This window comes from Dinoponera quadriceps, unplaced genomic scaffold (assembly GCF_001313825.1).
Source record: "Dinoponera quadriceps isolate SergipeBrazil2010 unplaced genomic scaffold, ASM131382v1 scaffold365, whole genome shotgun sequence".
NCBI lineage: Eukaryota > Metazoa > Arthropoda > Insecta > Hymenoptera > Formicidae > Dinoponera > Dinoponera quadriceps.
The window spans coordinates 294404-310926 of NW_014554573.1; the positions used below are offsets into that span (position 1 = coordinate 294404).

General features: G+C 53.6%; 1 protein-coding gene across 1 annotated transcript in view; it reads left to right on the plus strand.

Moving 5' to 3' along the window:
• LOC106752112 overlaps nucleotides 1-16523 on the plus strand; it is a 33366-nt gene that overhangs the window by 8600 nt on the left and 8243 nt on the right. The window contains exon 11 of the mRNA XM_014633550.1: nucleotides 552-8522. Coding sequence (XP_014489036.1) covers nucleotides 552-8149 — 7598 coding nt within the window. The 3' untranslated portion in view covers nucleotides 8150-8522. The remainder of the gene's footprint in view (nucleotides 1-551; nucleotides 8523-16523) is intronic.

Consider the following 16523-nt stretch of genomic DNA (forward strand, 5'->3'; position numbering starts at 1 on the left):
ATATATATATATAATATATAATATATATATATATATATATTTATATTTATATATATATATTTATATATATATATATATGTGTGTGTGTGTGTGTGTGTGTGAAGAGATCGCAACATTCACGTGGTGGATTGCGTGGATGTGCGATCGCACAGTTCGCTGATATCAATCTCGGTACGGTCGTTCAAACGTGTGTGCGCGCGCGGAAGGATGACTTCGGATCGAAACATTTGCAATCTCATCATTTCGATAGACGCGACACTAAATATAGTATCGATCAGTTTTGATATCACGAGGAGAAGAAGGTCGGGGGAGCGAGAAGAAGGTGGTCTGCGCGCACACACCTTTATAATCTGCGTGAAATAAGCATACGTTAACCTTGATTGATTCGCTAATAATAGTCGTGATTGAAATAACGTACATAGAAGGATCACAGCTGACAAGTTTGTACGTAAACACACGTATCTCTGATGTAAAATAATCGGGCGCGAAATATTCAGCGGTGTACACTCGGTGTTGCACTGACGACGCACGGCACACGTTGATCTTTCCAGCCCTGGCAACCCCAGCTCTGTCTCTGTCATGCGGCTCGATGACACTGGATTCTCCGACGACTGTGACGAGTGTCTCGATGGGCGGGACGATTCACCGTCGAGAAGACACAGCTACGTCATTTCGGACGCTCACCTCTATCGACGTCCATTCGCCAGCTACCCCCAGCCAGGTCCCAGCACCGCGGCAGATGCATGCTACCAGTCAACAACGGATTTCATCAACAGGTCGTATCAGCCCCTCTAACAGCAGTCCCCCTGAATTCCCACCACCACGACCTCTGCCCAGACACCCCTGGCAACGGTCGGCTAGTTGTCGCGAGCTGTACGCTTCTAGTTTCGAGGATTCCGGTAAAGCGCGACCGCGGGACGACAAGGTCGCCGCGCCGTCGGAGCCTCCGTTAGAGCCATTCCAATTGCCCTCGCAGGGCGAGCTAGATAACCCCGTGACACGTTACGACGAGAGCAATCGTTCGTATAGCGCCGCTAGTTCGAAACTACCCTCATTAGATCACGATTCTGTCCCCGAGCGTGTGTACAGCAGTTCCTACCCGGGAACGTCGTCGTTGTCTACCGAATCGGGTCATGAGGAATCGGGCCCAGCCGGGGATCTGTCGCACGACGATCTCTCGCACGATTCTTACGAGCTTTTGGAACGCGAGCACGAATTCGAGTATCCGGAGTCGTATTCTAGCCCGCACGACGAGCCGATATCCGACCAGAGCGACGAAGGGATCGAGCACGAGATGTTCCAAATGGACTCTGAGACCGATTCCTTCGTCAAGCACAGATCGTCGAGAGCGACGCTCGAGAAACAGCACAAGCCCGCGCTCGTTGAGAACCTTAAAAACGCGAGAACGAAGTCCATCGATCGGTACTCAGCCAAGTCGGACGGTGATTACATTATCACCGAGTCGAGGATACAGCGGTCGGGCACGCAGATAGAACGCAAGTTCGAGACGCGTCACGCCAATTCCGTGGAACAGCCGTCGAAGACGGCGGTTCCGCATCAGGACTCCGTGATCCTGCAGGTGCAGAAGCAAAAGATTTCGCTCCTGAACGAGCTGAAGAGCCTAAAGCCCAAGTACAAGATCACCCACGTCGACTCGGAGGTCCTGAGGGACGAGGGTATCATGCGCCCCAAGTCGCGCATAGACGACGACCTCAGCCCGGTGGACGGCGCGAGGGGTAGGACGACCAGGGCGCGCAGCATCGCCAGCTTGGAGGATCACGCGCCGCGCGCGCACGTCGAGACGGGTAGCTTGGGTCGCGGCCACAAGTCCAGGAAGTCGCCGGACGCGAAGGTCGAGAAGGAGCGCAAGCGGCTCGAGAGGGAGTGCCGGCGGGCCGAGCTGCGCCGGAGCATCGAGAGGAGCTACGACCACCTGCTGCTGGAGAAGAGTGCCTTTTATCACAATGATTTCTACGAGATGCGCGGCAAGAGCGTCGACCGCCTGGACTCTCAGGGCTTGCGCGTCGACTCGCGGAAGAGCAGGGCGGCCTCGATCGACTACGATCAGAGGCACACCTTCGACTCGAAGGAGCAGCGGAGGATGAGCGCGGAGAGGCTGGACTCGCCTAAGTCCACCTTCGACTTCGACCCGCGCGCGATCGAGCGTCTCAAGTCGCTGGAGCGTTACGACCACCGGCCGAAGAAGCTGGACTCGCGGAAGCACCGGCTGGAGTCGCGGGAGGGCAGGAGCCTCGAGTGCCTGGACTTCGACGGCGCTGAGCGCAGGAGGAGCAGCAGGAGCAAGCCGGAGGAGAAGCCGCGGGAGCGCGACGACTGGAAGAGCCTGGAGAGGGCGCGGAAGGACGACGAGAGGCGCGAGCGCGAGCGCCAGGCGAAACTGGTGACGACCGCGGCGGAGGTCGACGAGGAGGCCTTCCCCAAGGCCGCCGTGTTCGCCGAGTACGAGCCCAAGATCGTCGGCGGCGTCGTCCTCGGCTTCGACGAGACCGCGCCGCCCGGGCACACGCCGGTCGAGCGCACCAAGAGCGACCCGAACCCCGCCCGGCAGAGACTCGGCTCGAACAGCAAACGGCACGTGCTGATGCATCAGAAGTCCATCGACCTGACCCCGGCCGACTCCGGCGACGAGGAGCCGTTCTCCGACAGCGCGGCCATGCAGAAGCCCAACAACGTCGACATTCCGTACACGCTGCACAAGAGGCACGTGATGAACGGCACCGCGTCCGACGAGAAGTCCGAGTCGGACAGCAGCAGGACGACCACCTCGAGGAACGTCAAGGCGAAGGAGCTGCCGAAGCTGCCGCTGAAGATGGTCACCGACATCTCGTACTTCGATCTGACCAAGCTCGCCTCGACAGACAAGCCCGGCAATAAGCTGTCCCCGGATAAAGCGCCGCCGAAGAGCGTCACCGCCGTCAGACCGAAGTCCATCCTGAGCCCTTCGGACAAGCCGAGGAGCATCCTCAGCCCGACGTCGAAGCTTTCGCCCACCGATCCGAAGAGCATCGTCTGCGGTCTGTCGCCCAATCGAAGCCCCTCGAAAGCGAAGACTCAGCTCTCCGACAGGCTGTCGCAGTCGTTGGACCGGAGCAGGGCGGAGGTGATAATCGAGGATTATACGTGCAAGAAGTCCTCGAGCCTGGACAAGAAACCGTCCAAGTTGTCGCCGGTCGAGCCGAACGTCACCATCATCTCGACGCTGGAGAAACGCTCGCCGAAGAAGTCGCCGACCGAGCCGAACGTGACCATCGTCTCCGTGATACAGAAGAAGAAGGACGGTGCGCCGAGAAGTCCCACCAACGTCGCGAAGGCGGTGGACGTTAAGCTGAAGGCCGCCCTGAACTTCGCCGATGTCGTCGGCATGGAGATCAAGCAGAACCTGGAGCGCCGGGCGAAGGCCGAGAAGGACAGCCTGAAGATGCCGGACGACAGCCTGGAGAAGCAGGACAGCATCGAGAAGATACCGCTGCCGGAGATACCGGCCGTTGAGACGGCCGAGCAGCCGAAGCGAGCCGTCGACGACTCGTCCGACGACGACCGCAAGCGGGAGAGCGTGCTGCAGTCCGTGGTGGCCGAGGTTCACATCTCGGCCTCGATCAAGCCGCCGATTCCGGAGAAACCGAAGACGCTGGAGAAGCCGAGCATACCGGAGAAGACGAAGCGCATCTTGGAGAGGATAGAGTCGAGATTCTCGGAAGTCAGCAAGAACTCCGCAACGAAGATCTCGCGGCCGAAGATCATCGATACGGGATTCGACGATTTCGTCGACCCGGTCGCTGACCTGCCTTTGGACGAAGTGCCTGTGAAACCCGCTCTAGAGTTGGATAGCCTTAAAGTTCCTGAATTCGTACCCTTCATGCTGAGACCGCACGCGGAGCCGTTAAGATCCAAGTCCCTGTCGCTGGCGGAGGAGAAGGCGCCGATCGACACCCTGCTCTCGCCCGAGATGGAGAACAAGCATTTCGTGCAGGACGTATCTCCGAAGAGGGTGAGGAAGGTCAAGTCCGAGCCGAAGAAGGACTTCAAGAAACAGTCCAAGTCGCTGGAGGGTGACAAGCCGCCGCTGAAGAAGGCCGCGTCGAAGGAGTCGCGCGCCGCGCCGGTCAGCACGAAGATCGACAAGTCCAAGCTGAAGCTCGGCGAGATGCCGCAGGAAATCATAATAATCGACTCGACCGACGTGGCGCCGGAGATAAGCATCGTGCAGAAGGGCAGATCCAAGTCCGTCACCAGGCTGTCCGACAAGCCGTTCTCGACGTCGAAAGAGGAGAAGGAGGACGCGAAGAGCACGCGCGCCAAGTCCGCCTCGGTCGACGACGACCTGATCAAAGGCGCGGTGAGGACCGAGAGGTCCAGGCCCAAGTCCCTGGGAATATCGAAGAGCCTGGGCAGCACGGAGAAGAAGGACTCGGTCGAGAAGATATCCCCGAAGAGAAGCATCGCCGCTAAGTCGGCCGAGTCGAAGGACGCGAAAGTGGTGGCGCGCGGTAAAGCGAGGCCTGAGGAAGCCGCCAAACCGTGCGTCAAGCCCGACGTGGTGGTGATCGGTCAGCAGCCGGTGGATGTCGACGGATCCAAGGAACCGACAAGCCTGAAGAAGACGGCGCTCGTTCAGGATCAGTCGCCACTGACGGTGCTGCGCAAACCCGGGCAGACGCCGATACTGTTCGCCCGCGCGCGTCTCGGCCTCTCCGAGGGCAGCGGCATCGGGGCGCTTCAGCGGCAAGGCGCCACGCAGTCGCCCACCGCCCAGCGACGCGCCAAGTCCTTGGACGCCGCGGTGATCTCCGTGCACCGGCTGCCGCCGGCGAACGCGTTCTCCAGCAAGGACGACACGGTGTCGGAGAACATGGAGGATCGGGAGAACGCGGCCGCCGCGCAGCAGGCGAAGGTGCAGTCGATGCAGATGGAGGCCTCGCCGAATCACAAGTCCGACAGCACCGACCACACCACCGTGCCGGAGATCTGCACCGATTCCTTGTCCGTTACCGAGACCTCGGCGCAGTACCTGGAGTCGCCGCTGACCGAGTGCAACGAGATCGTGCCGAGCGTCGACCTGATACCGTACGAGCTGGAGCGCGTGCCGCTGAAGATCGCGGAGAGCGCCAGGGTGGCGGACGAGGAGGCGACCAAGTTCATCGACCAGAGCTCCGCCGAGTCCGGCGCGGAGCCGCTGGTCACCGACGCCGCCGAGCTACCGGCGACTGCTGCCGTCGAGAGCGAAAGCTCGAGAGCTCCTCCTTCGGAAACGCAGCTCACCACCGCCGAGGACTCCGAGAGGGACGACGTTCTCCCTGACGTGACCATCAGCGTGGTCAGGGAGGACGACGAACCCTTCCTCGGGAAGCGTTACGATCAGGACGAGCCTCCGGAGATGGTGAGGTCGCCGATACAGATATCCATCGAAGAGTGCTCCGACGACGAAGTGAATCCGGAGGAGGAGGAGGAGAACAAGCGGCTGGACTCGCTCGATACGAGCGAGGACACGCTCGACGCGCTCGACACGCAGGTGCAGACGCGAGGCGTCGACAGTGAGATGAGCTCGCCCGACTACGGCGTCGACAGGATGGACGAGAAGACCTTGGTCGAGGTGGAGTTGACGCCCGAGTACCTGGAGATGAGGAGGGAGGACGAGGAGGCGACGGAGGAGCTGCCAGAGGACGAGCCGGCGGCCAAGGAAGCCAATCGTCTCCTGTCCATCGACAGGAAACTCCGGCTGAGCACCGAGCGCTCGAGAAGCGAGGAAACCAACACTTGGACGCCCGACAGGGAAGACCCGGACTCCAGTTCGTGCTCCATCGCGCGGCCCTTGGGGATCGGGCAGATACAGCCGATCATCGACCGGCGGGAGATCGCGATGATCGAGGGCGCGCGCAACAGCGGTTCCTTGGAGGAGGACGTGAGCAACAACGGGGGCTCGCAGCCCCCCCCGTTGAAGCAAGAGATGAGCTCCACGTGGAAGTCCTTCCCGCTCGAGAGCTCCGGTAGCTCCAGTCTGGAGGAGGGCTGGGCGCCCCAGGACGAGAACAACGCGCAGCAGTCGCAGAGCGAGGACAGCAACGGGCAGAACGAGGACAGCTTCCAGGAGGACCTCGCGGACTTCCCCGGCACCTTCATCTACCCGATCGGGCCGGAGATCCTGGCGAACTACGGCGCGTTCTCGCTGTCGCGCACCTTGTCCAGGATATCCGAGCGGTCGACCACGTCGGAACAAGACAAGAGCGACCTGGAGGACTCCTTCAAGCCTAGCTCGAGGTCGCCGAGCATCGACGACGAATCTCTGATATCGAGCGACCATCAGCCGTCCCTGTCGTCGGACCCGCCGTCCGGCACGGCGTTACCGTCCGTCTCGGACGACCGCAGGACGTCCTCCGAGTTACCGGACATCCCCATCGACGTGGTCGGCGCTCAGGAGGACGACTCGAAGTCGCCGCGGGCGAACAGGCGGTCGCGGCTGCAGCCGCAGAGCTCCGAGGACTGGCCGTCGCCGCCGAGCTCGCCGGTCTTCGACACGCCGGTGGTGAGCCACGTGGAGACCTTCTATATGGAGATCAAGCCGGAGGAGGCGGTGAAGGTAACCGTGACCGACAGCACCGAGACGCCGCCGGCCCAGCCGGACAGCGACTCCAGCGACGAGAACAGAACTCTGCACGACGATCTGCACTCGACCCTGCTGGAGGACGGGCAAAGCTCGACCTCCGCGACGGTCGACGGTACGGTGAAGATAGCGGTGAAACCGAAATCGAACTCGTACATAACCGGCTCGTCGCACAGCGAGGACACCTCGATGGGCCTGTCGATGTCCGAATGGTCCAGCTCGAACAACACCGTGCGCCAGTTCTGCCAGTACTCCGGCACCAAGTCTGACGACAACTCGTTGGCGGAACTCGGCGCCTCGATCTCCGATTGGTCGGGCAGCACCACCGTGATACCGCAGCAGTATTACTCGACGATAGCCGCGGACAAGAGCCAGAGCGACACCACGACGTCCGACAGGAGCGCGACGAGCATGAGGCCGAACTCCAAGTGCCAGACCGCCGACAGTTCCTCCCTCCCGTCACCGCCCTCCCCGTCCTCCTTCCCACTGCCGCTCTCGCCAGCGCTGCCTTCCCCCCCGGCGACGGCCGCCTTCCAGTTCGAAGGTGGCGAGGCGGCACCTCCTCTCGACGGCCCGGCTCGCGGCGACGAGTTCGACGAGGCGCGGCGCTTCATCGAGAGCCAGTTCGACGAGCACCGTCGGCTGCGCCGCTACGAGGACGAGCAGCAGGCCGCCGACATCTCGCCGCCTCGCATCACCCTGCGAAACGAGTACGACGAGGCGATCGACGACGACGACGATTTCCAGATGATCGCGGACGAGGAGACGATCTGCGCGGACGACACCGCCTTGCCGATTCCCGAGGAGGACGAGGAGGATCAGCTGTACGACAACGTGCCCGCCATGAAGTACTCGAGTTGCGACAAAGTGCGGATGGAGGTGGGCCGCGGCGACAGTTCGGAGGACATGCACGAGAAGTACGCGGACCTGACGCTGCAGCCGAGGATGGAGGACGACTGGTCGTCCGAGGAACGCAAAGAGATGATGACGAAGCCGGCGAGGCGCGCCGGCAAGTTCGACCGCGGCTTCTCCGAGCCGAGTCCGCACGAGTCGGCCAGGTATCAGGGCACCAGGTCGACCGAGCGACCGGTCGTCGTGCCCATCCGGGCGAAATCTACCCCGTATTACTCGACGACGAGCCTGAGCGGCGAATCGACCACCTCCAGCCCGCCCATGCAGATCCGCACGCAGATACGAACGAAGACGATGCCGTACTCGTCGAGTCGCAGCCCGCAGAGCGAGGGCGACACCTCCTCGAGCATGGACAGCCCGGCGCACACGCCCGACCGCGGCCAGAGGGCCTTCCGCCGGAAACGGCAGCAGAACGTCAAGAGACGGCACCGCGTGGCCGTCGACCTCGAGATCAAGGACGGCCACATAGTCTCCAGCACGGATTCCAGCTTCGACGTGGCGACCATACCGCCGCCCCTCCTCACGGAGGCTCAGAGCCTCGACGTGGATGACGACGAGGACGACGACGAGATGTCCGAGACGAAGGACGAGAGGGAACGACGTCGTCAGCAGCGTTGACACGCTGCCGACCAGCGACCAGCCAGACACTAACGCTCGAGAGAGAGAGAGAGAGAGCTGAAGTAGAAGAAATCATAGGCCAGGCTTTGCAGTCGCGCGTGGAATTGAGCGCACACGTAGAATTGATAGACTCACCCAGCCGTTCTTCGTCGAACAAACAAACAAAGAAGCAAGCGAGCAAACGCGAGCAAGCGTGTACATGTGTGGGCACTCTCATTACCCGCTGCACGGAACGCAGGTTTCACCAGGGAGGATTCGCGAACTACGTAGTGACCACTCGACCTTTGCAAGGAGGCGCGCGGGTGATCTTGTTCCGACGACGAGGGCGAGCTCTCGGCGGTCGCGCGGCAGTCGGGATCGAGAGTTTATACGGGTACGTTCGACGGAAGGGACGTCAATGACGGCTGACAGAAAGAGAAGGAAAGGAGGGAGAGAGAGAGAGAGAGAGGGGGGGGACGGACGACTCGTCTCTGTTCCGGGCTGTTTCAACCCAAGCGAATGATCAAAATCTTGTGGAGGAGGAAATCTAGCGTAAAAAAATATCGTTAGGGATACGTTTGTTACACGTTTTAGAGAGCCGGTTTACTTTGATATTATTCGATCACGATAGGATTATTCCCCTCGACTACTCCCCCTCCCCTGTAGGCGAGTAATACCTAGCGAGTAATACTGAAATGCATTAAACTCGGAAAGCGAATATCTTACTATCTCACGGAGGACGCGCGCGATCACTCAACGTCAACGAGAGAGAAACTCGGACGGCCGTTTAACGCGCGTTGAACACGGTTAATGTCCTAGTAATAAATAACGTTATGACACACACGTATAAGATAGAAAATCGAAGGCGCGACGTAGGGAATTTCGGAAGATAATTGTAACTTTAAGGGACGGGCGAGTGTGATTAAAGCGCGCGCGAATCATTTTTAACCCTTTAGGAACCGGTCGAATCGTTCCCGCGCAACGCGGGAGATGACGACCCCCCGACCCGTCGCCGGGGGGCTAATCCAGCGTGCGAACAGCTGAACGAGCAGACGTTTCTTCCTGTTATCTCACTTCTCTGTTCTCGACGGTCAAACGTAACTTCGTTCAAGTCACATCCACAGCACCACACGCACCACGTGTTCGCGCAGCCGCGTTACGTACGCTAAATATAACCGTTAAAGGGTTAAACAAGTCTCGGCGTTGCGAACAGAGTGACACTATTCGGTCGTGCGACTCGAACTCACCAGGACAATCAATCTCGCGAGAGGCGGAAAAAGAAAGAATGTGGGAAAGGATCCCTCGAATCGGTGGCGGAAAACGAAACGCGGGATAAACGGCGCACGATTGTCTCGCAGTTTCGCACAATGGGTCTCCGAAACAGCTACGATCATATGATTTTCGGTTCGCGTTGCAGAAGGGGAGGGGAACGGAGAAAAGTTGCTCAAACGTAGATACGTAAACGTGGCGTTCGGCGAAGCTTTTCCGTTTGAAGTTCGCGCGGTCGTGTTAAGGATCAACCGTAGAATCCGGTTAACGAGGAAAAAAGAAAATTAATAAAATTAATTAATTAATTAATAAGTAAACGCAACCGGTGAGAGAACTACGCGTTAGAGTACGCGCGAAATTCATTCGCTCGACGAGAGCGAAGAAAGGGAAAGAGTGACAGCACCCGGTATCATTCGTTTGTAGACGTCGGCTATGGACCAACCGATAGCCACTAAGATCTCCGTTAATATGGGAACCTAAGCCTCGTCCGTATTAATCCGTGAACTTATTTACCTAGCGACGCAGCAAGTAATTCGAGATACACGCAGCTCAGATCCCCGGGGGGAGACCCGGGCGCTAATCTAAGTTAAGTCGTGAGACAGTCGTTAGCACGCGAAACTTTATTATCCATTATTGACCTGCTCGAGAGAGGAAGAGCACAACGATCGAAGGTAGAGAGAGAGAGAGAGAGAGAGAGAGACTGAGAGAGATAGAGAGAGAAAGAAGAAGAGCATCTCTCGGCCGTTCTTTCCGCGGATTCAGCGGATTCGCGCTGTTCGCGGCTAATACGACGAAACTGTGCGCACAGGTTTTGCCACGCTCACGAATATTCGTTTACCTCGGGCTCCGGGCGTTTATTATTAAAAGAGAGATGGGGCGGCCCGACCGCCTCGCGAGCTACCAGGGGAATACCTGTGAGAGGAGCATATATCTTGGGCGATCGGACACGCGTACCAGCGAGCGGGTTACGTCGTGTGTGGGGAGACGTGCGAGAACCTGAGAAAATTTACGAGTCCGGTTCGAGCGAGGCGATAGAGAAAAAGGTCCCATTGGTTTTTCAGCTTGTAACTGTGCCTAGTTTTTTATACCACCACGCGTTCGTCGCATGCACTCTACTTCTAGTGACAGAGAGTGAGGAAGGAGGTGGTGAATCTCGAGACGCGAATTGTGATGATGTGTGCGCGCACGCGCATATGTACGCGCGCGTGTGCGTGCGTGTGTCCTCGGCGTCTCTCTTTTAGATAGGTGAAAATATCGGTTGCTGGCGATCAAGGCAAGGTGTGAAACAAGTGTGAGAGGCACACACGAACAAACAGATACACACACTTTGTGCTGGCTGTTATGACGATTTCGACGTGACTTACAGTTAGAAATTTCCACGATCGCGTGTGCTCAGAGACGCGGCTTCGTTTTTCGTCGATTCTCGAACATGAGCTTCTCTCGAGCATGCAATTCGCGAGACGTCCCATTGTCGTCGCGAACGCTTTCGAAAAGGATCCCCTATTATGGTGGAAATCTCGTCGATATAAGGAAACGAGAAACGAAGTGTAATTCTATCGTGTTTTCGATTTCTTCTACTTTCAAATTCTTCTTGGGGTTTTTCTTCCGATTGCACTCAGAGAATGAATTAGCCATAGGAGCTAAGATCTAGCTGTGACAGCTGAAATGTGACTTCGAGATAGGGACAGTTAATGTCGTTGCTACCACAGCTGAATTTATTAGCTATTCGAATTTGGGCGCTGCAACAAAAAAATATTAGCTAAATCGCACAACAGTATTAAGATCATATTCATTCCCCACTAGAGATTTATTGTTTTTTTTTTCTTTTTTTTTTAACAGAAGATGTTTTTAAAATATTATTGTATGCTGATGAAACTCGAACGACTCTTAATTTTGTTTTAGGATTTGTAAGCTTTAATGGAGAACATTAAGGACTTTGCACAATAAATACATATTCGTTTGTTAAACATATTTAAAAATACCTTCATTTTAACTGGATTTTTTAACAAATTTCCTGAAAAATCCGGGAATTCTCAAGGAACTTTTTTCTCAGTTTGAGTAGACATCCTGTATATTGTATAATATATATGCTTGATGAACTCGAACCCGAGATTTCTGAATCATAAATCAGTCATTTTAGGTATTATATCATTCCATCTATTGATAGAAACGTGTTTCATATTGTCTATATATAGTATAATCAGAGGAGGAATACAGATAACCAAGCTACTTAATTACTTGTGCTAATAATTTCAGCTAATAAAGTTTCACCTCATAGCGAATGAATACATTTTACCTCTAATTGCCTTTAGCAATGACGTCAAAGCTCGAACTACTGAGATCTAGCTGCTATTACCAAGTCATTTCTCCGAGTGCGGGAATTTTTTCCGCAACTAATTACGATTCCCACTTACTGCCCATCTCCGTGTCACTCGGTGCACGTCGTAATGTGTTATATGAAAATCGCTTCCTTCAGATGTATTCGTAGTGAAAATAATTAATTGCAGCAATAATCCGTCAATAACGTTCAGAAGTGGCGACCCTGATAACGAAACGAGGTCGTTTTACGCACGCTATCAGCGTATCGAAGAAAGGAGCTTTGCGATATATCATCATCAACGCATGTACGCAATCACGTTAATTACCGCACCGATTATCGTATGTCGAAAGGACGAAAAAGAGTTCTAGCGGCGAGCAGTGTTACCGTCAAAAGAGAACAATGCTGGCGGCGCTGTAGAAACGACCGCGCTGAGTGCCGATATAAACGATGGCATGCTGGTTACTTCGTCCCGCGAGTTTAACGACCATTGAATTAGTCTGAAATTTTAACGATAAGGCGCGCGATGGCTTCCTTCTGCGAAAGAGAAAGAGAGAAAATCTCGGGAGAACGCTTGAAGATTGAGATTCTTCTCTAACGATCGCAACGGAACGAAATACATGTGTCTGTGTTTCATAGGACAGTTTGTGTTTATTTCGTTTAACGAAAAATGCGAAAAGAGCGTATCTCTCTCTGGAATTCAGGATCCGGAAGTGTGTATAAAACTGCGCGAGCACGAGAAAGCCGCGTTGGAACATTCGGCGAATTCCTATTATGATTTACTTTGCAGCTTAGGGGGTGGGTGGGTGGGTGTGTTTCAGGTCAGATCTCAGTTTATATTAGGGTTATATCGATATAGGGCCGCGCTATCGGGGATCGGATTTTCCGGTGTATCCTGTATATGTTGTTAGTCCAAGTTGGGTATGATAATCATCCTGGGATTGTACGAAGAGAGACCACCGGAATGACTATTACTGAATTCTTGGCCGGGATACGGTCTTAACGATTGCGTCGTCCCTGACTCGTGTGGTACGCTACATACACGAGAATTGGAGTGAACGTAACAAGCGGCCGGCCACTACATTATCGTACACGCGAGATCGAGCCTCCTCGCTCTCGAAGAGAGAAAGAGAGAGAGAGGCGGAGGTCGGTTTCGGCTTTTTCTTTTAACGAATCGCATCTCCTCATGTCGGACCTTCCGAAAAGTTTATCCGAGCTGTTGTCCGGAGTTATCGCGGATTTTCGCGTTTCGATTTACGATCCGACCGAACTCCCGCGGCTTCGCGCCGAATTATCGATCAGGACGCAGGATTTTGCGCGGCGAAAAACGGATCACGGTGGACGATTCGTCTCTCCGTACACTCGGTATACAGAAGTCATACTCTTGGTCATGGTCTAGTTACATTAATGTCCACGGCCTTTAGTCGAGTAAAAACCCTTTGATGCCCGTATCATTCCGTCTCTCCCTCCGTTTGCGTATGAATATCCGTGCGTCAGCGAACTCGATCGAGGAACTGCTTGAGTGAAGAACTAAAGCTGACGAGCAGCGCGATGCGTGAGCATCAATCCTCATTTACCGCGTTAGTTCCGCGGTCTGCAATAGATGCTTCAAGCTCTACACCTCAAGAAATTGACCAATCACAGTAGAATTGTAGGGGAAAAATCAATTATGATTGGTCGATTTCTTCAATCTTATGCCTTAAATTCTCATTTTAGAGCCCCTTCTTTACGGGAACAAAAGAAGGACATTATTTCCGTCGGGTCCGGCACACTCGCGCGCATGATGACGGAAGTCACGTGCAATTAGCGGGATTGTCTCGATCTCTCTTCAAAGCGTATCGGACGATTAACCCAATTACACGACCGATCCATTAGCTGTGCATTACATTAGTAGCCCCGGTATATAATATATCGCCTATATGTGTGCGATGCACTTGCAGTAATTAGGAACACTCTTTCGGAGTATATACGTCTCTCGCGCGATCTTCCCTTTGACGGCCTCAAATTGAATGCTCGCGGCCCATTTATCTCGAATTCGCTGTAACACTCGATATTGGTACGCTCCCACTTGGCCCTGTCTCTTGGTTTTTGCATCTTTGCATCGTCAGGCTCTCTCTCGCCCCTGTCATCAACGTAATATCGCACTCACACACCCGCCCACTCACGCAGCACGCGTCTCTCACGCACTTTTTGTCCACCTCTGTGTTTGTGCGCAAGTACGTGTTACCGCGACCTGTATTTCAGGCTGTTTTCTGTACAACATTTGTCGTCACCGCCGTTTTTCCGTCTCTCTCTCTTGCAGCCGCGGCATCCCCGCGGTGCAATGCGCGCGTGCAGCGGCGCATCGACCCGCGCGTGGCGTTCACGCCTTCGTAATCGACGTTGCTCCAAGTTCTCGCGCCGTCTTAAGTAAAAATTCAGAGCGACGCGCCGGAAGACAGCCCAGTCGTTTATCCATTTTACCTCATTTCTCATATCTAGATAATTTTCGCTTAATGACTGCAAGACCATTTTTTCCAGTGTATTCTACATGGGTAGTCATTGTTACACTCAGAGAAAGAATTAACCGCAGGAGCTGGAATATAGCTGAGGCAGCCAAAATGTGTCTTTGAGATAGCTAGGGATAGCTAAATGTCGTTTGCCACCGCAAATAAATTTATATTAACTGTTTGAATTTAGACGCTACAGCGAAAAATATTAGCTAGATTGCACAATAGTATTAAAATCATATTTATATTCCCGGCTAGAAACTTATTGCCTCTTTTTTTGAGTAGAAGCTGTCCTTAAGGTGTTAGAGTACATTGATTTTGCGTGAAATTTAGCCATTCACTCGATTTAATACGAGTATCGTATCTGAAAAACACGCTTAAGCACCGTACAGAGTGGTTTGAGTAAAAGTTATTGGTTGAAACTCTGACTCTTGATAAAAATAATTTTTCACGCGTAGAAAATGTTTTTAAACGATTGATACAATTTAGAATAATACAATTGTAATAATATATTTAATACAATTTAGATTTAAAAAATTGAAAAATTTTTTTACTAATATGAGCAGATTTATGGCAGTTAACATTTAAATTAAAGTGTACAATAAACCTCGCAGCGAATGCATTTCACCTCGATAATAACTCTTAGCATTGACAGCAAAGTTCGAGCTAGCAATGAGATTTAGCCGCTATTACTAAGTCATTTCTCTGAGTGTACGCGTCGCACCTTCGCACGTCATCATGAACTCCTATACGCAATAACTCCAGTATAAGCGTAGCCCAGTGTATCCCTCGGTACGCATATTCGACTCCGTCATACCTGGAGTAGCGCGTAAACCGCACATACACAGGGGACAGATCACGCACGCGGAAGGATTAAAAGCACTATAAGGTCGGTATTCATAGTCAAATTTCATATCTAAGATCGTCTCAAGTTCATCTTCAGATACTGCACGGGTCGTTTTATTGGCTACTAAGCTTCTGAAGAATGAACGCAGGACGGTTTTAAATGTAAGATCCGACTGTGATTATCGGTCTGAGAGCGCGTTGTATCGCTGCTGCGATACGCGGCGTTAACGAGTGCAATTGCGAATGCGAGCGTGCATAAGAAGAATCTTAAATCAATGATAAATATTCTCACATGTAAGCAAAAATATTATAATATCCCTGAAAGATTTCCAATCTTGAATTGAGTGCAAATAATATTTGTATCGATACAAATTCAATCAAATGAAAACTAAGAATCTTCTAAGAAGATTATAACATTCTTGTTTATACACGAGAATGCCTATCATTGATACAAGACTAATTTTTTTTCCGTGTGAGAACTGCTTTCTCCCTCTCGAACGAGAAAAAGAAATTTCCCCGGTCCACCTTCCTCGTCTTTCGCGGCGAGATTCTCCCTGCGAGTGTCTCGGCACACGATAGCTTCTCGGTACCGAAACCCGGCTGAAGCGAACCACCGAATTCTCGATGGTTCTCTTCACGTTGGCGCTGGTAAGAGAGAGAGTGTTATAGGTCCCCTAAATCACATTGAGCGAGCGGAGTGACAGGCCTTTCGCGCGACAGAGAAGACCGCGTTACATATATGCATATATATGCCCGGTGTACTTTACATATGCTTTTCGACAGGTGGTGATTACAACCGCTGGACCTACACGAACGGATACGTGAACTCGCCGGCCTGGCACATGGCTTACCGTGTGAACCAGGTGCGTAACGTAATGGTTCACGCAACACCACGCACCCTGACCAATCGATTCTTACCGCTGTACCCACGTTGAGCGGGACGCTCAATATACCGCACACTGATCAGGCTAAGAAAGTACCACGCTACACGCCAATGAAGCTCGCGCGCAGTAAAACGAAGGGAAACCGTAAACGAACCGCTGAAAGAGAGACGATTTAAATCACCAGCCTCCGTTCTTTATCTCTTATCTTCTTTGATCGTCGCCGAGAGTTGTTGCGTTTCTTGCGATCGCGCTTGATTTCTTTCGTGCCCTGCTTCTTTGCGAAATTGTTTGCGGCCTTCACGGGGGGAGGGATGGGGGAGGTAGGAAGCCATGAACATTTGCGTACGCAAACGGTGTTGCAAGTGAGAATACCTCTGTAAGAATTCTGTTATTTAGGAGAAGTCGAGCCTATAATCGTCCTCGAATAAATGGGATCTTCGTGTTTCGGGGCTCAAAATTGTGCCGACAAACCGTTCGCCTCTCGGACGTGTGGTTGTCAAAATAAGAACGGAGAATGTGTCGTTGCTGATGGAAGACTAGATCCCATTGATTCGATGAAATCTGCAATTGTCATCGATGCGGACGATCGA